Source organism: Colias croceus, chromosome 6 (genome assembly GCF_905220415.1).
Source record: "Colias croceus chromosome 6, ilColCroc2.1".
Classification (NCBI taxonomy): Eukaryota; Metazoa; Arthropoda; class Insecta; order Lepidoptera; family Pieridae; genus Colias; species Colias croceus.
The window spans coordinates 2,404,225-2,426,776 of record NC_059542.1 but is presented as its reverse complement, the minus strand read 5'-3'; the positions used below and the strand labels follow the sequence as shown (position 1 = coordinate 2,426,776).

General features: G+C 32.8%; 1 protein-coding gene across 1 annotated transcript in view; it reads right to left on the bottom strand.

The window, feature by feature from the left end:
• LOC123692486 overlaps positions 1-22,552 on the bottom strand; it is a 38,200-nt gene that overhangs the window by 2,062 nt on the left and 13,586 nt on the right. The window contains exon 2 of the mRNA XM_045637242.1: positions 1,389-1,447. Within this exon, the coding sequence (XP_045493198.1) occupies positions 1,389-1,447 (59 nt within the window). The remainder of the gene's footprint in view (positions 1-1,388; positions 1,448-22,552) is intronic.

Below are 22,552 nucleotides of genomic sequence, written 5' to 3'. Positions count from 1 at the left end.
TAATAAATTAAATTACAATTTCACTTAGCAATTTCAAAATGTGTGCCACTTGTAATTATTTTCTGTAACTTTTAAATAGAAAGTGAACGAATTTTATTCATTTTTTGCGAGTTAAGCGGCGACTTATTTAAAAAGAAAGAAATCAGGAACACAATTATTAGGTCCTCAAGCAGACCTCTCAGTTAATGTCAATTACGCAGTTATAACAACTATTAACTAAGTAGAGCAGGCGTAATTAAGGGGGGATAGTTTCACCGACTCGGAAATTATAGCGAGCGGTAATTTTCACCTACAGTATGTTAGTTTATATCGCCTCCGGTATATAATATTTATTGCAATACATATATTTAGCTAGGTACATTATATTATAAGCGTTGAATTATACATCCTAAAATTTATGAGGGTAATTGTATGTAAGTTGTAAAGAGAGTGTATTTAATATTTAATTATGAGGAAATAATATTATAGAGCAGAAATTATATACCTACGTTTAATTTATTTTAGTAGGTAATTGAGTGTTACATTTTGTGCTTGAGTTATGACACATTTTTAAAAACGGCGATGCTCTTTATTTTAATTGAAATAAACGATGGTTTCTTTTTTGGCCCTTTTTCAGCTTATGAAAAAGCTGGAAAATTTTGTTTATAAATGTAGTTATTTAAACATTTATTTTGCCACCTTTATGTGCTTAAAGGTGACAAAATTAAGTGCTTAAAGGTGACAAAATCGTATCACAAACTATAACGACAGAAATGTTATGATATCTATTATCTTCAACATCACAAAACGTGTAAATACAATAAATCAGTTCCCACCTTTAACATGAAGTTCACACCGATGTTTATAAGCCATTCACGCAGGTAGGGAAACTGTGGGAATCCCGGCATGTGTATATAAAACACAAAAAACGGACAAACGTTTGATCGAACACATTGCGAGACAATGCATGCACGTGCTTTTCGACAATATGGTCCATTCAAGAACAGCTGGGGCAGGTGGGACGTTGGGACTTGCATGGACTTGCAAGGGACTTTGTACAATATTATTGGCGACTGGAGCAGGGAAACCTTAGATCTCCGTTTGGTATGCTCAACATTTCCCGTAACAGCCTTTCGCATACAATTTTTTGTCATTAACGTACCTATAGCATTGACGTTGTTTCCGTAATCGTCTTTATACTTACATACCTGATTTCTATCACAGTTTATTTTAAACAAGAGGTAACAGACTAACTGTGTTACTTAGTTACAATATGATAAAAATAGAGACTCTGGAATTTTATAATTGCCTCAAAAAAATCACAGTAAACTGTTAACGATTAGACCACACAATTTAAATGTTTAAATTCTTATTTACGAGTTGTGAATAAATAAAATAAACATTCTCACCTGACCAGCTGTATCACAGATTTCCACGCAGACCGGCCGGTCGTCTACGTCCACCACAACTGAAATAAAAGAGAAATAGCTCAAATAGATGGTAACGAAATTATTAGACATTCTGATAAAGTTCGGTCTAGAAATCTAGAATAATAATAACATTATCCAATTTTTTCAAATCTAGTAAGCAGTATACCTAGATTAGCATCATGATTTTATTTTTGGATTTATCATTTATGTCTAAAACAGAGTAGATATATCGTATCTATAATTAGTGTTTGAGCTTTATGCCTGCTGCGGAAACTCGAATGCAGGCTCATTTATTTTGATATAAAAATCTCTGTATGCGTTCATTTGCATAGAGCATACAAGATCACAGAAAAACGCAAAAGCCTCCAGCAGACGAATGATTACCGTTAATTAATTGTTAATTGCTATGAGCCACGCCACCGATCTTAATTAGTAATCGAATTATGCAGTACAGTTACTACTTTACGGTTGTATAATTCCCAGTTCTGCTTGGTTAAGCTGCTTTTTGTAGTAACGAATATTTTGATTTTGAATAGTTTCCTGAATACCTACAGATAATGTACTAATAATATTGGGCCAATGCCAGATTGAGTATCCTTCAATTTGCCTAGTAAATGATTTTAAATCTATACAGCTACGAAGGATAGGCTACTAAACTATTGATTATTTGATTGCGTAATCAGTGTTCATTGAATATAGCAGATATGTAATTAAGTAGACTGAGTTATTTGTGTTATTTGAAAGACAGTAGAAATATTAAGTAAACGTAAGCATGTTATTTATGTGTAAACTGTCACTTAATTATGCTATTTATTACAGCAAGTTTCTGCCTGCTCAACTGACTGGATAAAGCCATGTAGATAATCGAGTAATCGAGGGTAATTACAATCACAACAAACTAGACAGGCGATAGTGTGTTGTCTCCTTAACATCTCGTTAATCTGATACTGTGCTACACCTCGACCCATTTCCTCTGGCGTATCTTCATTATATAAACACGTTTATGACAGGACGACATGATAAATCGCCCGTACCACCACGATTTCTGACTTCTCTTGATATATTCTAGGAGGTAGCAACGTTGACAAGTGAGCATTTTAGTATAGTTGGTTCTTTGATATGCTGTTCCTCTTGCTATTTCGGTTAGAGTCCGGGCTGTCTGGCTGGCCGCAGTGGTTGCGTTTATTAGTGCGCATCTTATCTGCACAGGAAAATATCCTTAATTTAAAGTCATTTTTTAACGCGTAATTTTTAATCGTTTGCCTTTAGATAGATCTATTAGACATACATTTTTTATTGCAAGACGTGTTTTTCGTTGTTAAATAGGTGCCAGATGCAATTTTTATTTCAAAATAATTAAAATATCATCGAAATAAGTGAAATTCCATCAACATGAGTCCCAGTGAAGGATAAGTAATCACTGTGTTACTTATACTATTTATAATATTCATTTTACTATTTACAGTTTTTTTGCAACAATCTACCATATCGCCTCCTTTTCCCCAACGAACCTCAAATAGGACGTTAATGTAAACTTGATAAAAACCAAATATCATCAAGAAATTAAAGACTTTTTAACGGATTTTAAACGCGATTTATTCATTGTATTATTTTCCCAAGTCTTTAATTTCAAAATGTATAATACTCGCGTAAAATCAAACACTAGAAAATACAAATATCATCAAATTCATATTTATACCCAAAAGTGTAATAAATATGAAACCATCTATTAAAAATATTACTTTACTAATTATTCAATATAAGTATTAAAAAAGGATAATATAATATAAATAATAAAGTTATTACTTACCTTTTAAGCGGACTCATGTTGATGTAATTTCACTTATTTCGATGACATTTTAGTTATTTTAAAATAAAAATTGCGTATGGCACCTATTTTACAACGAAAAAAACGTCTTGCATTAAAAAAATTATGTCTGATGGATCTATCTAAAGGCAAACGATTAAAAATTACGCGTTAAAAAATGACTTTAAATTAGGGATATTTTCCTGTGCAGATAAGATGCGCACTAATAAACGCAACCACTGCGGCCAGCCAGACAGCCCGGACTCTAACCGAAATAGCAAGAGAAACAGTATATCAAAAACCCAACTATACTAAAATGACTTTTTTTTAAACGTTGCTAGCTCCCGTACTAATATGCGTATTCATTTATTTGCTATACTTACAGTGCTTTGTGATGTCTGTCAGAAAAAAGTGAACCAAAGAATATTACTTGATTTTCTGTAATCTTGTCGAATACTTTATCTTTCCATTATACCACCATACGTACTTAAGTCTATACGGTATAATATGTATTTATTTATACTTACAATAGATTCATTAAGTAGATACTTTTTCTATACTACATTTCAAAGTTCTTATAAATTCGTACTTACCTGCGTTTAAACCACAGAATACATAATAGTAGCTAAATTCAACTACGTTTAAATATCTAACTGCGTATCAACAAGGAAAAAAGTTTCATAAAATATTTCTATTGACACGTGAGCATTTAATACAACCTTGCTGATTATCAAAACAGTTTCTATATATTTTCCACCTACGAACAGAACATTGATTTATTCAGCCCAGTATAAACTAATATAAAAGTAAGGTCGGCAATTTATCGTATCGAATGCCCGGATGCACTTTGTAGCGGTGTATTATGCGAACATCCTGCGTTTTGTTTTTACTTCTATGTGAATTTTTTCTACGTCAATGCAAAAATGCATTTTTAGCAATTTCAGCTCGTTTTATGTGCTCTCTTTTATGATAGAAGCCCGACATGACAGTAAATGATAATATACGTAGAACGAACGTATACTAACTAGGTATTGGATACTACAAGGTAGGGCAGATAAGTAGGTAGGTATCATAATATATTTTTATTCAGAAAACTATGTAGCTTTCAGATAATATAATAAAATGCTTGTTAGTAATGTAGTAAATTGTGAAGTGTAGGTTGGCTTCATTCAAGTTCAACAGTAGGCAATTACTCGTAAGTATGAATTTTGAATAAAGAAGCATTACTTTTGTTACAGGAATTCTTAAACGTTTTTTAAAACCATGTGGATTCTCTAATTAGAGACTACTATCACATTTAGTTTGTTATCTGCATTACGTAAAGATTATATTACATATTATATTGTTTGCTTTTATCCTCGCAGCGAAAGATAAAAGTTTTAATAATTTTAATTACGGCATTTACCAGATTTCCAAAACATAACCCCAGTGCAAATATAATGTACAAAACTGCAAGTAGGCTACAGGCTAGGTACCTAATTTCTTGGTTGAGTAACTATTTATGATAAAAAGTGACAAGAAGAAAGTTTCACACGGTACCAAATTAATTTGGATACCTATTAGGAACTAAGAAAAAAACTATGCAGAAGAAAATATTTTATAAAACGATATCTAACAGGAAAATCTTGTAAAATCTTGAAATTACCTAATTCTTTTGAGCTCTTTGAAGAAGATTAGATTATTTATTGCATTCAAATGTCACTTCGATTAGGTGTTGATGCGAAAAAATTTTTGAGATAAAGGCTGAACCGGAAATCTCGTATAAAAATCGCAATACAAAAGTAAAAAAACTCTTGCAATGTACGTAACACATTGTCCACAAAATAATTCTTCAGTACCGCGTGCAACGAATATTTTATTCATTAAAACGTCGCATAAATCAAGTGCAATTAAAAAGTTGAGCAGTTATTGATGAAGCCATAAAGTTTAAACTGGTCTTTTGCAATATGTAATGCGACAGCTTTACAATATTTAATATTTCTTTTATCAAATAATGCACGTTATAGTATTGGATTTAGATACTGGACAGTATTCCATTATGAATGAAAAATTATAATAAAAGGCGGCTTTACAATTTAACTAGATAATTATTACTTATACATTGGCGAAGAATGATCACCTGGAATAAAGTTTTTTACCAAGAAATTAAAAAAGGGGTAAAAAATACGCTAATAATTAAGAGTTTCCTTAAGGTTTCGGGTACCTATATGATAAGGTGTATCGACAAAATCAATAATTTGTGACCGCAATTAAATTTCAAATATGACCGACATCTTACCAATAATGTATTCCCTCAAAATAAACCATTGTTTATTAAATCTTGTTTTTCCTATATTTTAAATGTAAATACTAGCCGAATGGCATTTTTATTGTTTAAATGCGACAATACGCAACAAGATGAACCGAGAAATGTGACATTGAATCTTATCCTGCCAGTAAATTACCTTTTATGCAAATTTAAGAGTTAAAACACGCGGAAACATCTCCCGGCATTTACCACGAACAATCATTAATCTACATTTAACAAAGCCACAACCTTTGTTCAGGTCACAGCATTTATTGGCATTTATTAACGCCCTAATGAGATCGACCTGATGGCGCCAGGACGCATTTACCTACTAAAAACCTATTTCTCGTTGACCTATTTGAACATGGCAAGTTTGACAATACCTCTATCAATGACATTTGGAAACATGGCAACATCATAATATCAACTCATATATTTATGTAACGGGTTTAATTAAAAATCGGTCTGATGAAAGAGCGATATTATTCCCATAAAGATGTTATGATTCATATTTCATGATCTTCAAAAGGGCCAACATTTTTTTAAACTACGGTCAGGTCAAAGTGCATAAGGTCTGAACGTGAGAAGCTGTGTGGATGTTAACACAATTAGTATAGTTGTTAAATTAATCTCAGTATAGTGGTATAGTGAAGACAGATGCATTATTGTCATAATTAACTCTGACTTACATTTGAGTTTGTTTCAGAATTAGAAATAAATTTTATAAGACCTTAGATTACAAAATAAAAGACAGATGGAGCGTTGCCGAACTAAACCGAATAATTTATCGTCATTTTCAATAAAGCTATGTGTGCTGTCATTTCACCGCTGCACTGTACGTACACGGTGCTTCTGTGTGCGTGTAATGTTGCCAGATATTGAAAAATTTCCCAAATTTTTCCCCGACTACGGAAAAAAGAGGGTTATGTTTTTCGAGTTTATGTATGTATGTATAATATTGCTTTGACACGCCCTGCAGTATAAACCGTTGGACCGATTTTGAGTGGTGAGGTTTCATTGCAATGATCTGAATTATTATGTTAGTGGCGGTAGTGACGTAGGCTATATACATAAATGAGAAGTCAAGTTTTAATTTTTATTTAAATTCTTTTATTACATAAAGTACCTGCCTACTAAAGTTATATATGGACAAAATAATTGTATTCAATTTTTTATTAAATAAATTACATAAAAAAAGTTTCAATATTAACTATAATAATTATATTATTTTTTATTTTTCATAATATATGAATACGAATAGCGGTAGTTTTTAGTCGAGAATACGGGACATTTTATTTTCATCATATCCATCATGGAGTTCACATAAATTAAATCGCTAGCGAAAACGACTATGACGTTTTTAAGCTTTATAAAAGTAACAAAATAATGAATTATGCTTATTAAAATAATCTAATAATTATCATGAACCTTTAGTGCACTATACAAATAATCACATTCACGATCGAAAAATCCAACAGCATTACCCTGAAGATCTTTTAACCATTTTACCGTTTTACCAATAAAAATGGCAAATTCATTTTCAAAATACTGGCAACATACGTTGAAGTTTTGTATTCCTTCATATCTGTAAAATTATTATTCGTATTAAAGAAATAAATCAGCCAAATAATCTACAGAAAACCTGTGAAACGATGTTTTATCTTTTTTTTCGTTTTCGGGAACAAATTTTACAGCGTTTTATTATCACAAGACGGCATTTTTTTACTAAAATTGCAAACCCTTTTTGACGTATTGCATGACACTATAATATGCGCTATAGCACTGGTGCAGCGACGTATTTGTTTTTGATTTCGTATTTTCTTTGACAAGGGCGACGGGCGGTTGTCATGCTCCATCTGTACTTTATTTTGTAATCTAAGTATAAGACAGTTCCCATTAAGCAGATAAGTATTATTTTCTCGTAATTAAAAAGTCACGGGTGGTATGTGTGTGATATAATGATTTTGTTAAAAAAAAGAAAGGTGATTTCAATATTCTCCGAATTCAGTAGGTAATAAAAAGGGTTGATCACGACGTTTCATATTAAAATGATAACGGTCGAGACATAAATCGGTCAACGAAAGTTATCATCGTCCTAAAGAACTTTAAAAAGATAATAAAAGATGTCTCGATTAACAAGAAATAACGGCGCGAATTTTATCGGAAGCCAAAATCTAAACTTCATTATTGGGTCAAGTTTTGTTTTCGCCATATTTTATTTCCATAATTGTGGTTTTATGAGAGCATCAGTTCAATGCTTTTCAAGCGAAGAATATTTTTTATGAGATGAAGATTATGTACATAAGTCTTATTTTATTTAAATTGAAGCATACATATGTAATGAGACTAAAAGTATATTATTGAGTAATCTGTGCCTAAAGTGAAAAAATGTGTAGAGACCGGATTAGGCATACCTACATAAATTACACGCAATATGTAAATTGTAGATTTATCATCAATTTGCAACAAAAATGTAACAAAACAGTGTTCAATTTTCTTAGCAACTTTAAAAATATTTATATGTATATCAATGTAAGCAGATGTAAGCCTATCTCATACCACACGTACAGATGGTAATGTTAATATTTAAGGTTATTGATATTAATTTACCATTACAATTAATAAGGTAAAATGATATTACGTAAACAGAAGTACACGTCTCATTTTTTCAGATGAATTCTTAAGCCATAAGGTTCATTATTAAACTGCTGCCTGATGAATGCCCTGCATCCAAATACCTCATTGAGTAAACAAAACGCAGTACATCGGCAGGATGTTCGAGCATTCACGTCACTACATTGTTTTGCTGAAATATACTAGCAGTATTGTATAGGAGTGACATGTGTTTATATCTCGATGGTAGGTCTGATGATGGATAGTTGACCATTAAGTAGGTTAATGTATAAGCAATGTATAAGCAATGTATAAGTTTTATAGTTTAAATTAATTTTCTGTCTATGGTTTTAAAAAGCGATATCTACCATACTGTGCACAATTTTTAAAATATGTTTTTTCTACTTTTCTTTATGGATCCTTCGAGTTTAATTGACGTTTAAAGAGACAAACACTTACTATGCTAGGTTCTACAAGTGGTGTGAATTCTATTTTACTTCATTGGTGCAATACATATATTTTTTTAAATATCCTAGATGCATAATTTGCGTAAGATTTTTTTAATATTAGGTATATTCTATACCTACACATTTCTTGTATAAAATCTACGATAGATATTATGATTGTAAACTTCACGATAACATCAGCAGTTGATACAATAATGACGACGCGTCATAAAAACATTTTTACAAAGAGTTCATACAAGGCATATTATGTTATGTAGTTTCCATTGTGTAAGCCTTGAGGTCAACGTAAATAGAATAATTCTTACGTACAATCAAATAAACATATCGCCAGTTACAGAGGTTACCGACCGCATTCATTCTCTTCCTGTGTGACGTCTTAATTGCAGAATTTATCTCTGTTATCCTAGTACAAGGCATTTTAGATTAAGCTCATTTTCAACAGGAAATTTTCTGTTTTCGAACCAAAAGCTTTGAAAATTGAACAGATGTAGATGAGACAGGAATAACAAATAATTAGAGCATTAATTAGCTTTCTGCAATTTAATCTATTCCTTTAGGCAGGTTGGAAAATCAATGTACCTATAGACCAAGTGAAGAAAATATTTTTTACCAAAACTTATTAACTTCAGTACCTACAAACTTAGTAATTTGCATTTCATTTCATGGCTGGATATTTTCAATACATATTTGGGTCACATTTTAATCATACTAAAATTTCGTGGCCAAATTGAGGTTAAAACCTTTGAAATGGGATACATGTCGTATAGAGATATATCCTACGAGTGTGCATGTTATATGTATGTTTTCTGGCTTTATTTCTGTTGTATGCATTGTCCTAAATATGCGGCAGGTCTTTGTTCTGACTACGGTGCCAGAAAGTATCATTTTCCCCGATCCCGCTATACTTGCATGCCCTTTTTACAGGTTAATAGTGCATTTTATTTTGTTCTCTACAGTTTAAAAAGTAACCATATACTTCTTCTATTTTTTTTAATGAATTACATATTTAGTACGAGCTCTATAGAGGTTAAATTTTGACCATAGACAGTAAGAAGGCGTAGACCTTGCGGTTACTGACCAAGTGAAACCATAAAAATCGGCAGGTAGGTAACTCTACCATTGATGTAAAAATTATATGGGTTACGGGAAGTCTAGATACCTTAAAATTATTGCAGCTTGAATTATTTCAATTTGAATTTCTGTCCAAGCACAAAAAATAACACTGAAATGTTTGCCCTTTCTTTTCGTACTAATGAGTTTGTGTTCTTACTTCTTATCTATACTAATATTATAAAGCTGAAGAGTTTGTTTGTTTGTTTGTTTGAACGCGCTAATCTCGGGAACTACTGGTCCGATTTGAAAAATTCTTTCGGTGTTAGATAGCCCATTTATCTTGGGAGGCTATAGGCTATACATATATCATCACGCTAAGACCAACAGGAGTGGACCCACGGGGGTGAAACCGCGCGGAGCAGCTAGCATATTATAAAGGTAATGTAATGTAGTTCATATCTTTCATTCGTAAAGTAAAAAAGTTATATAATGGCTAGGTCGTGTTGGCTACATCTGTAATTATTACTCACAAAGGAGTTCCGATAATGCGTGGTACAGACTGCAGACAAGACTGAGTTCCACCGACCATTTTTTACTATATGGACTGACAAGGTGATTAGATATTTATGAATAGGGTTGCTGAATATACGACTTCATCTGAATAACATTAAGGAATATACTAGATACCATATACTATGGTAAAATAAGCAATTTTGGGTCCTTTATAACCTTATCCAACAGGCTATAATGTTTTATTTTTCACCAATGCAACGTCATGTTTTGTAAAGGAAACAAAAAGAGTCCGAGTATTTTAGAGGTTTTTTGCGAAATGCAGCCGACAGCGTCTGTGATGTTAGGTAGTGTTGTTGCAAGACTGTGCTAAAGATTACTCCGAGAGGGTACAAATAAGGCTTTGATATTCAAAGACACAACCACCGTAATCATTTCTTTGTCTTGACATCCCCAGCGACATACACACATTCTTTGAATTATTACACCCATTTGGAAAACAGTCGCGGTACGGAGTAATATTGCTGTTCAGTTATCTATAGGTGTAAATAATATAGATTTTATCACCATTGATGTCATAGTTTTGGCCAGACGATAAGCAACTAAACACAATTATTCTTGCAATCGCAAAGATTATATAAAAATTGATATACTTACAAACCATTTTAAGTTTTAAAGAATTGTTAGAAATTTATCTATTTCACGATACGAACCGTGTATACCAACTTGGTAAAATTGAGCTTGCAATAGAGAAGCTTTGTTATGTGTTTGACAGCCCTAGGACTCTCTACCTACTAGCAATAAGTCATAATTACCACCAACGTCGGCGATCCTTCTACGGCGCTCCAATCCACTTCCATAACAATTATTATCGATGGATTAGTTCCTCTTTATGGCCTTGTTTGTTGAGTCAACGTATAAAAAGATCTACACAAATACAATCTTGTATACGCACACAAGTTATCCAGTTTTTAGGGTTCCGTAGCCAAAATGGCAAAAACGGAACCCTTATAGTTTCGTCATGTCCGTCTGTCCGTCTGTCCGTCTGTCCGTCTGTCACAGCCGATTTACTCGGAAACTATAAGTACTACAGTGATGAAATTTGATGGGAATATGTGTTGTATGAACCGCTACAAAAATATGACACTAAATAGTAAAAAAACGAATTGGGGGTGGGGCCCCCCATACATGTAACTGAGGGATGAAATTTTTTTTTTCGATGTACATACCCGTGTGGGGTATCAATGGAAAGGTCTTTTAAAATGATATAAAGTTTTCTAAAAAACATTTTTCTTAAAGTGAACGGTTTTTGAGATATCAGCTCTCAAAGTCGTAAAAAGTATGTCCCCCCCCCTCTATTTTTATAACTACGGGGTATAAAATTCTAAAAAAAATAGAGGTGATGCATGCTAATTAACTCTTTCAACGATTTTTGGTTTGATCAAAGTATCTCTTATAGTTTTTGAGATAGGTTGATTTAACTGTAATTTATTATATTTGCTGCTACGGAACCCTTTGTGCGCGAGCCCGACTCGCACTTGGCCGGTTTTTTTTGAGTTGCGACTGATTCTAGAACGTGAAAAAGAAATGCAGATATTATGGGAACATTACTGATTATTGTTAGCTCATTGATAAACACACACAAGCGTAGCATAAAGCTCATGATGCTATTCTGCTACTGTCTATTGAGTCTTTATTCTCTTTGAATGAATTCATATTCTGCCTAGTCTCTACAGCAGGTATTTCTACCATTTTCAACGTCAAAAATTTAAAAAGTTTACTAAATATATCTCAATGTGATGCACATTTTTTATACATTTCTTTTTTCCTTCCGTTTCCTTCATTTAACGAAGTTATTAATTGTGTTGTTGAATTCAACCCACGGAGCATATATAAGCACCCCTTTAAATATAAGTATATATAACTAAACACTATTAAAGTAAATCGTACAGCTTCAGAGAAGCAATTGTAGCTAAATAATCGACTGGTATCTCGCACCTGTCTCGAGACTTGTGTCACCTGTGGTCATTATACTTTCCAATTTGGACAAACACAGGTGCTATCGGCGGGACTCGACTTTTCTTGCAACACTGGTTTTTATATTCGTCAACAATTATAGAAGAATCCAGTTAATTAAATACGTATTACAGTCTCCTAGCACATAAATTATTGATAAAAAAGCATTAAAATGTAGCATATTGATGATAATAAACAACTAAACCAGCTTATGAGAGTTGATACCTCCCTGATAATCGTGCAAACAAATATTCCCAATATGGACTGTCTGCTCCAACCTCCGATCCTCTATAATTTTGTATGAATACGAAACAATAGACTATAAAATATGCATTAGTTTGATATCTACTTCAGCGTGGGGTATAATAAAAGAGCAAAATCAGGAACCAGGGTTAGCTTGCCTTCAGATTTAAAAAGATTTTTAATTTACTTACATATCCTCAATTTTTTTAGATATTTAATAAAATGAATAACTTCTTTATAAAATGTTTTAAAATATCTGATGAGGCTAGAAAAAGTTAAAAGATCTGAAAAAAATATAGACAAGCCTATCCTTACGTAAAAATGTATTTACAATGTATTTTTATTTGTAAATTGTGCCTATCATTGACTGTCAAGGTCTCCTGCGTAAATATACTCCTTTTTTAATTAAAATTCTGTATTAAACGTAAAAAAAATCACAACCATCAACAAGTAATACCGACATAACCAGTAAATATACATATTTTAAACATTTACGACTTAAATATACTGTAGGTACATATATATATTATGTATTCCATAATATTCTATAATATATTATGGAAAAAATATATCAGACCGTGTTCGTAATAAAACTGTAGAGTTAAAATAAGGGCAAGTATAGGAAATATGGATACTGTATTGTTACTGAATGCGTTTTTATCGTTTATATAAACCTTGTGTTGTGATAAGATACAGCTCCTGTCAATCGAAACGATGTAGTCATTATCTATCATAAGAAATGTATCACTCATTTTTTATATTGTGCTAAGCCGCACCTCCGGCAATATCAACAAAAGGCAATTTGGTTCACGAAACCAGATAGCATTAAATTCTTTTATCGATTGAAGAAAATTGTAGTAAATAATTACTAATTAGTAGTTAATACAAAAATTTGCAAATAAACAGATGAAAGAGATTAAAATGTTAGCTTAACATACTGATAATCTGCCCACATTATAAATCTTGTTTCTAATAATTATTCCAAAGTTACCTACTCATTGCACTGTATTATTCTTCCTTATTTGTTCCCTTCCATTGTTTCAACTTCGAGTAAAATAAGCCTATTAGTAATCACGCTAATGCATTCTTTTTTTATGATGGCAACATGGTTGACCCACTTTTCAGAGTACATTCCTTGCCGCCTTACATCTCTGAATGCAACGTACGCCACACGCACTCAATACAAGGAAAAAATTCTGCGGTTAAAACCATGGATTTGAATGTATTTCTACGAATAAAAATATTATGATAGTGGTAAAACTGTTCATTGAATTGCTGTTATAATGAAATAGTATTTATAATTTATTTAGATGCGCTATTCGTGAAACTAGGGAGTCGACTGTGATATTCAAAACTTTTTTGACAACACATATTTAAGTAGTGATAGAAGTATGATCAATTCTCATGCTCTTACATAATACAGTTTCATTGACAAGGCTCGTAATACTAGCTTACCTTCTTATCAATGATTAGTTCTCGATCATGCGAGCGGTACTTAATAGTAGTATGTACCTAATTACTAATTGTATGCATCTACCTAATTACTAATTGTATGCATAACTATAGATACTTATATTAAAATTTGATTTAAAGTGTATCCATAATCTATATTACTCAATGGTGAGTCAATACAGAACAGAGTGGGATATGAGTAAAAGATAAGTGATGTAAAAGGCAGGATATTACATTATTACATAGCTAATACTAGTCGTTTGTTTGTTCCCCATAACAACTTCTTTTACACAGACCACGAATGAAAATAACTAATTTTAGAACAAAATAAAAGATATGGAAAAATGTATACTTAATACATTTTCTATTATAGTTCAGGATACATCGCCCATTTTTGCAAGTGACTACTATCAAGCTGATTTTCCGTTTGTAGCTTTATTTTGATGAGACGCCCAATAATTTCGTGTACGAAACTCTCGATTGTGGTAGCTAACAGAGATAACAAGGATAAAATTTTTTGATTTGATGGTTCTCAAATATTTATTACGCAATTTGTAGGACAATATGTCTGTTGAATTATATAAACATTAACTAAGTGAAAACAAAAAAATCAGCTTGTTAGTAATCATTTATGATGACCTCGTTATCGATACACTTTGGAAAGGGGGACTCTTTGAACCAACCATAGATTTTGTAGGACAAATATTTTTTCGAATAATTTAGGTAATTATCTTGAGATTGAACAAAAAAAAATCAGTTAGTAATAAATATTTGAGAACCATCAAATCAAAATTTTTTATCCTTGTTATCTCTGTTAGCTACCACAATCGAGACTTTCGTACACGAAATTATTGGGCGTCTCATCAAAATAAAGCTACAAACGGAAAATTAGCTTGATAGTAGTCACTTGCAAAAATGGGCGATGTATCCTGAACTATTAATTCCAATAGAATGGATATGTTAAGGCTTGTCATTTATTGATAAATCTTTTTGCCGTTAATTAGTCACCGATTCCTGTGAAGTATGTATTCAATGCAAAGACAAAGAGCATTAAAACTTATATGGAGATGTATATTTCCGTACTTTATTAAGGTAGATATTTTAAAGATAACGATATTACTGTAGTTTCATTTTTTTTTACTCAGGTACCTACACTCAACAGTAGGTATTTCTTATTAAGTACCTATCTACCTATAGTATGGAGAAAATACCGCATAAAAAATTAAAGTGCACAGTTGCCGCCCACTATACGTTTATTATGTAACTATATTTCCGCCCGCGGCTTCGCCCACGTTTGCAAAGGAAAACCCGCATAGTTCCCGTTCCCGTGGGATTTCCGGGATAAAAACTATCCTATGTGTTAATCCAAGTTACCCTCTATATGTGTGCTAAATTTCATTGTTATCGGTTCAGTAGTTTTTACGTGAAAGAGTAACAAACATCCATACATCTATACAAACTTTCACCTTTATAATATATATTAAGATAACGTATATTTTGAATCCTGGGATTTGACAAATCATGTTCCAAGCAAGTGAAAGTAGAGACGTTATTAATATTATGGGATGCCCAGATGTGAAGTTACGTATTTAAATGTATGGTAACCTTACAAAATGCATCATTAGTCTGTCTGTGCACACAACGGTAAGATTTCTTAAAAAATACACCTCTAAATATAGTAACACCGACACTAACGTTTATATGAATCATTGCTGACTGTTGCTGACACATATATTTCTTGATTTCCGTATCGTCAGGATGTAAGTGGTCGATATCGATTTTAAATATCTATAATAGTGTATAGCGGAGATTAATTAGAACAAAGTCCTATCAGATCATAATCATGATAGTTCCAAGTATTTAGTCCTCGTCTTTTATGAATTTTATTGACATTTGAACACAATACTCAGATTACAAACATGCGTTGAATGTTTTCCGAAAAACAGATACAAAGTCTTTGCATGATAACCACGGCTCACAGGGAAGAATCCGTGAGTAGGTTTAGAAACCAACCTAGTACCTACCTACAGCTAATTATAATTAATAATTATTAATCAAACATGGAGAGTATCGGGAGGAACAAAACAATAGAGCATCAATAGATCGTTTATTCTGTTTAAGGTTACTAATTAATAAATTAAGAGTTAAGACATACTTTAACCAAATTATTTAACTGACACTTTGACAAGTTGCTTTCGGATTAATTAATGATGCAATCTGTATCAAGTTATCATTTACACTCCGTTACAAATACGTTATGCGCTTAAAGGTTATTTTTTCTGCAATAACTGGACCTCAGTACATTTACAATCAACTGCGGCCAATTAGTGAACCAAAGCAACATTTCAATGTCGACTTTTTCCACTCGAAATAAAATAACTTCCACATCCAATTCCTTATATAATAAGTAGACCGCTTTCACACTCTTTTTGTGTTACACTTAAGGGCCCTTAGTAGGTGAACCCGGCAAAATGGACTGTTTTCTATGAGCTATAATTAAAAATATTGAAGTTTTTTCGCACTGAAATTTCTAATATGTATTACAGAACGTATGTGTGATGGGATGACTGTTTCCAAAACACGATTGGAAAAATTTTGCTCGATAAAAAAAAATCCTGAAATTACCTCTAAAATATCATATAAATGCTCATTACAACCGTATTTTACTATAATATTTCGTATAAAATCACAAATACATAGGTATTTACCTTCTCGATTTCGTGACTGTTTTAGATTTAGAAAATACTAAATATTTTCATTCACTTTTTGATAAAAATGTGAATGGCGCTTACGATTTTTAGTTTGGAGCACGTTGATTCCATACTAAACGCGGATCCCCTCACCGCTTACCTCAGGCCCGAATAGCTGAATTTTCGCTGACCGCCTTAAGGATATAAAGGATTAAAAACGATTCATTATGCTTTTTATGCTACAGTTTATAAATTGTGTACACTCGTTAGCAAATGTCGTAAAAATATTGATTTACGTTTAAATAATGAGCTATGTATTGAATGGCTTTGTGTTTACATTTTGTTTTAAATGTGAAAGTTATAATTAACACAGAATACAATACTGTTGATTCAAACCGAGTAATATTAGTTATTACATAACAATTTAGAGGCATATGTCGATAGTAATTGCGTATGTCGAAAGCTGTTATTTACCAGTAATTTGCCATCGTATAACGTGACGAATTATTAAATTAAACACATACCTAATGATACGAATATGGGAATTGAGTACTCTTTCCGTTGGTAATTTTGTTAAACGATAAAAACAATCAAGGCTCTTGAAATTTCATTGAGTTTTCTTGTGAGTAATTTAATAAAACTGGTTGTAAATGCTCTCGTCCTCGGAAATGATATGTTGTAATAGGAATTAATATCCGGATACACGTCGTGATGCCTAAAGTAATGTGAGTAAAAATATATTATTGTCATAGTTTGTAGTAACTTGTCACCTTATCGCAAAATATGGACGTAGAATTTACAGACTTTATGCATGTAAATTGTAAAAGATTGTAATATACTCGTAGTGTTATTTTTCCTTTAAAAATAAAAATAGGATATTTATTACTTATTTATACAACATAAAAAATATTTCGGTCCTAAGTAGAATAATAAAGTTACTATTTATGTTTCCTATATGTGGTTCCTGAAACTGATTTCCTGTCTCAGCTTTTTAGTTTTTGATTTGGTTTAATTTATAAATTAGGACTAAGGTAGCTATTAATATTATGAAGAAAGTGACGTAGGTACACGATTTTTTTAGGTAAAATAATTGGAATTCTCATATAAAATCTAAGACGACCGCGGTGAAAATATTCGGTATAGGTACATATTTATATAACATCGTCTATTAGTTGATACGATACTTATACTAGACGAATTAGTTATTGTTATCATACCGCTAATATCATTCTTAATTAATTATTAGCCATTGTTTTGACGTACCCCACGTGACCAACAACACGTTTCTATTATTTTATTATTTCAATTTGATAGTGACTATCAATCATCAATGTTTATATGGCATGTAAGCGATATTGTTGTATCGATGTGGTAGGAATAATCATTAGATTTTAACGTGTTATGAATGTAATCAATCAATTAGGTACGAAATCTGAAACTTATCAGGTGAATGGTGATTATAAAAATATAAAAATTATCGCATCATATCTTTTGTACAACATTTAGTATTAAAACATAGGTAGTACCTACAAAAACTTTTCATTGAATTAATTTAATATAACATTAGGTTAACTTAAATTGTCAATAATATCCACCGAGAGTCATGAGAGAACTATTAACAGATCGTTATCACACCGATAGGATATCATCGGGTTAGATAACTGCGATATAGATTGTTCTTCCAGAATTTTCCTAAACCTTGTAATAATTCGACATGTGCCTAATTGTTACCAATTATTATCAGATTTTTTATACATATGTATGTAATATAACAATAAGCAGAACATACATAGTCAGTAGGTACCTAGTTGTTACGTGACGTAAAATTCGTAAACATTATTATCAAGCTATTGTGTATTGTTAGTATGTATTCTGTTTTACCTAGGTACGGAACCCTAAAAATTATAAAAAATAGATAAAGCTTGTATATAATTCATAAAAAATATATAAAATACAGAATTTGCTTTCAAATATTTAAATATTGTTCCCAGATAATTAGTTCTTATAGACAAACATTTCATTCGTAATAACTGTTTGTTATTTATTATACAGATAAATTCTAAGAAACGAATTGTTTAGTTATTCACGCCAAATATAACATTGACACTGGTATTGGCGCCATGGTTTATGTTTTTATTTTCAACCAAAACGGCCCAACTTGCTTAGGGTAATGAGAAATGAGTCAAACAAAGAAACCGCAAGATGTTGTCACCAAAATAAACACGAGTTAATTTTGCTACGGACCGATTTCATAGTACACTCATAATACGGGCGAACTAGTTATGTTGGTGTAAAACATGATCAGTTTGAAATGTAGACAATTTTATTCACGTAATTTATAACTTCCTATTAAACATTATGATTTATTTTGAAGGCCAAAACATTTCCGCTATCGCACCGCTACGGTCGGAAATCCATATCTAAAGATGATCATTAGTAAAAATCCATAAAATGTAAAAATAATAAAATGTTGCTTCATTATTACCTATATGATAACTAGGTTCATATACTTATTCATTTTAATCAATAAATGAGAAAGATAATGTTCATAAAGAACATAAAGTGTGGGACTTTCGCGCTTCGCGTTACAGTTTCGCGCTGAGCGGCTACTGCTCAATACGTGCCTAGTGTCCGTGCGTAGTTTAAAATTCAATATAAACAATTAGCAGTGATTAACTTACTTTAATGTTACGTTTCTTAATAAGTCAGTGAAAATTCTTATCGTGTGGTGTTATTAAACCGCGTATATCTGAAATAATCGAACAGATACAAGCGTACAAAGAAAAAACGGTTATTACAAATTCATAAGCCGACCGTATTCTGCACAAAGAAGTGGCGATCTATGACTCACCGTTCGCCGGCCGCTCCAAGCATTAAAACTGGTTCTGCGTTTACACACTACGCAGCTTACCGCCTGTGCTAATAAAATATCAAATATATAAATAAATAAAATTATCCACACAAAATGTCACCAAATCCTACCTGTGCTGCTTGCATGACCCCAGTCACCGATGATGATCGCGTAACATGTTCCAACAAAAATTGTAAAAAAATATTCCACATCCTTTGCATTGGAAATTGTACTGTCGGTGATGAAAGTGATACTCAGTGGATTTGTCCAGAATGCCAGGTACTGGGTAAGAAAGGTGGAGACAACTCAACTACTCCGGCGCGCTCTAACGCAGTTATAGAAAATAGTCGTAAACGAAAGAAAGTGGAACATCTCAACAGCCCCCTAACCCAGGCATCTATTGAAACTTCCAATTACTCTTCTGATGTGCAGGTCCTTACAGAAGAAATTCGTCTTCTTCGTGAGACTGTGTTGACTTTTAAGAACGACATGGCAAGTTTTGTGTCGTCACTTGCTCTCTGCGAAAAGAATCTAGAAGATATTAAAGCTGTTCATTCCTCAAAAATACAAGAGCTTGAAGCTAAACAACGTGAAAATGTTGAACTTAAATCTACAATTAATTCTTTGCGCCAAGAGCTAGATTTTCGTTCGCAGGCTTTCCTAATAAATGAACTGGAAGTAATAGGAATCGAGGAGGAATCTTCGGAAAACCCCATTCATTTAGCTATGACTACAGCCAACAAAATAGGAGTGAATATAACGGAAAACGATCTTGATAGTGTCACAAGAGCGGGTCCACGACACCACAGTAAAGACTCAAATTCTGATTCCAATTACCCAGCTCAACCTCGACCACTTATAATCCGCTTCACTCGCAAAATCGTTCGTGACTTGTTCCTAAAAGCTGGTAGATCTCGTAGAACATTGCATAGTAAGGACATTGTTGGACATGGGCCGGAGCGAAAGGTCTACGTAAACGAACGTCTAACACGCGAAAAAAGGCAGTTATTTCGAGACACTAGAAGAGCAGCCTCCGATGCTAACTTTAAATACTGCTGGATTAAAAATGGTTCCATCTATATTCGTAAACGCACTGGGAGTCCAGCAATTAAAATCCAATCGAGCGACGATTTGCTTCGTATGCCTTTTCATTCTGCTAACTAGTACTGCTCTATTCAACCACCAGAAAGCTATTTTTTGTATAAATTTGCGCACTTTATTACTTATCTATTTTATGGCCTTTTGTTTGTCTAATATTATTGTATATTCTATTAATATTAAATCGCTCATTACAATTTATAATTCATTTGCCTGTTATTATGAACAAATTTTAATGTTGCTTAAATTAGTTACAATCGCACTGCTTTGCAAGGACTGCTTTTATGCCACACCAGTTTTTAGCTTTTTCAGATACTGCTCCAGTCTTAACACCATCCTATGGCTCTTTTAGATATAATTGGTGAAATAGACAACTCTAATAGCATAGTTTGTCATAATATAACTTCTCCCGAACACTCTTCTCAAATTCTCGGCAAGTACAATATACGAATTTTGTGTAGTAACATTAGAAGCTTAAATAAAAATTTCCTCCCTTTCCAAGTTAGCTTAAAGAGATTCTCTGTTAGTTTTGATGTAATTGTTTTCACTGAATGTTGGCTTCCACTTGCGACTGTAATCCCCCAAATGGATGGCTACACCTCGTACTGCACAACAAAGCATAAAACTAAGGCTGGCGGTGTTGTGGTGTATATTAGAGATACTTGGATGGCAACAGTAACTGAACTATCTATCGAGGAATCTGAATGTTTATCTGTAGTAATACCAGACTGGAATACTCATCTTATTGCTATATATCGTTCTCCCTCTCTCAACACTAAAACTTTTCTCGAGTCTATCTCTGGCGTTTTAAAAGACATAAAGGGTTTTACTTGTAAAATCATAACAGGGGATATAAATATTGATATACTAGATTCCTCCAGAACCTACGATTTGTCATCTGAATATCTCTCTCGTATGGCTGAGCTTGGTTACCTTAGTGCAATCAATATGCCTACCCATAACAAAACTTGTTTGGATCATTTCTTTGTACAAACGGAATATACAGGCGAGTCGATTGTCTGTACTTCTGACGTGACTGATCATGACCTAATCATTCTAGGGATTTTATCTTCTCACAAGAATACTGCTAAACGCAAAAAACTCAGGCAAAAAGTGGACGTCGATGGAATCATCAACGATCTTAAGGAATCTAACTGGTGTGAAATCTTGAAATCTGACTGTGTCACAGAAGCTACCAATATTTTTATGACTACTATTACAAACTCTGTTAAAAGTCACATACAAACTACTCACATCAGCAGACGCAAAAATAATCTTCAGAATTGGATGACACCTGGACTTATACGATGCAGTCAGACTAAGGATAGGCTCCATTTGCTTTCTAGATTAGACCCCAATAACCAACAGAAAAGATTGATCTTCACGCGTTATAGAAACTTTTATATTACTTTGTTACGTAAGCTGAAGGATGCTTATGACTCGAAGATACTTCTTGAAGCTGAAAACAAACCTCGAACATTCTAGAAACAAATCAAAAGTGTTACTGGCACCGTTAAGAATAGAAAGGACCCTGTGGGATTGCTAAACCTGGAACGCAATCCGTTGCTATCGCTTAACACCTGTAACAGATACTTCTCTTCCATAGGTCAAAGCCTGGCTAGTGCTACATTGAATAAAACCAATGAAACTGAGATATCACTAGCTTCTAAAGTTACCTTAAAAAGCTCTCCTGTAAATTCTTTTTTCTTTGAACCAGCTGATTGCCACGAAATCCGTAGCATCATTCAATCCCTTAGTAATAGTAGCAGTCCAGGATATGATGGCTTAAATAACAGTCTTATTAAAGCAATTGCACCTTACATCCTCGAGCCTCTTACAGCTATAATTAACTTAAGTATGGCAAAGGGAGTATTCCCAGAACCATGGAAAACCGCTATAATCACACCCATTCATAAAGAAGGTAGTCGTAGTGACCCATGTAATTATAGACCTATATCTCTGCTCTCAACCTTCTCTAAAATATTGGAACGTTGTGTAAGTAAAAGGTTGATCAAATACTTAGAGTCTAACAAGCTCTTGGCTGACACCCAGTTCG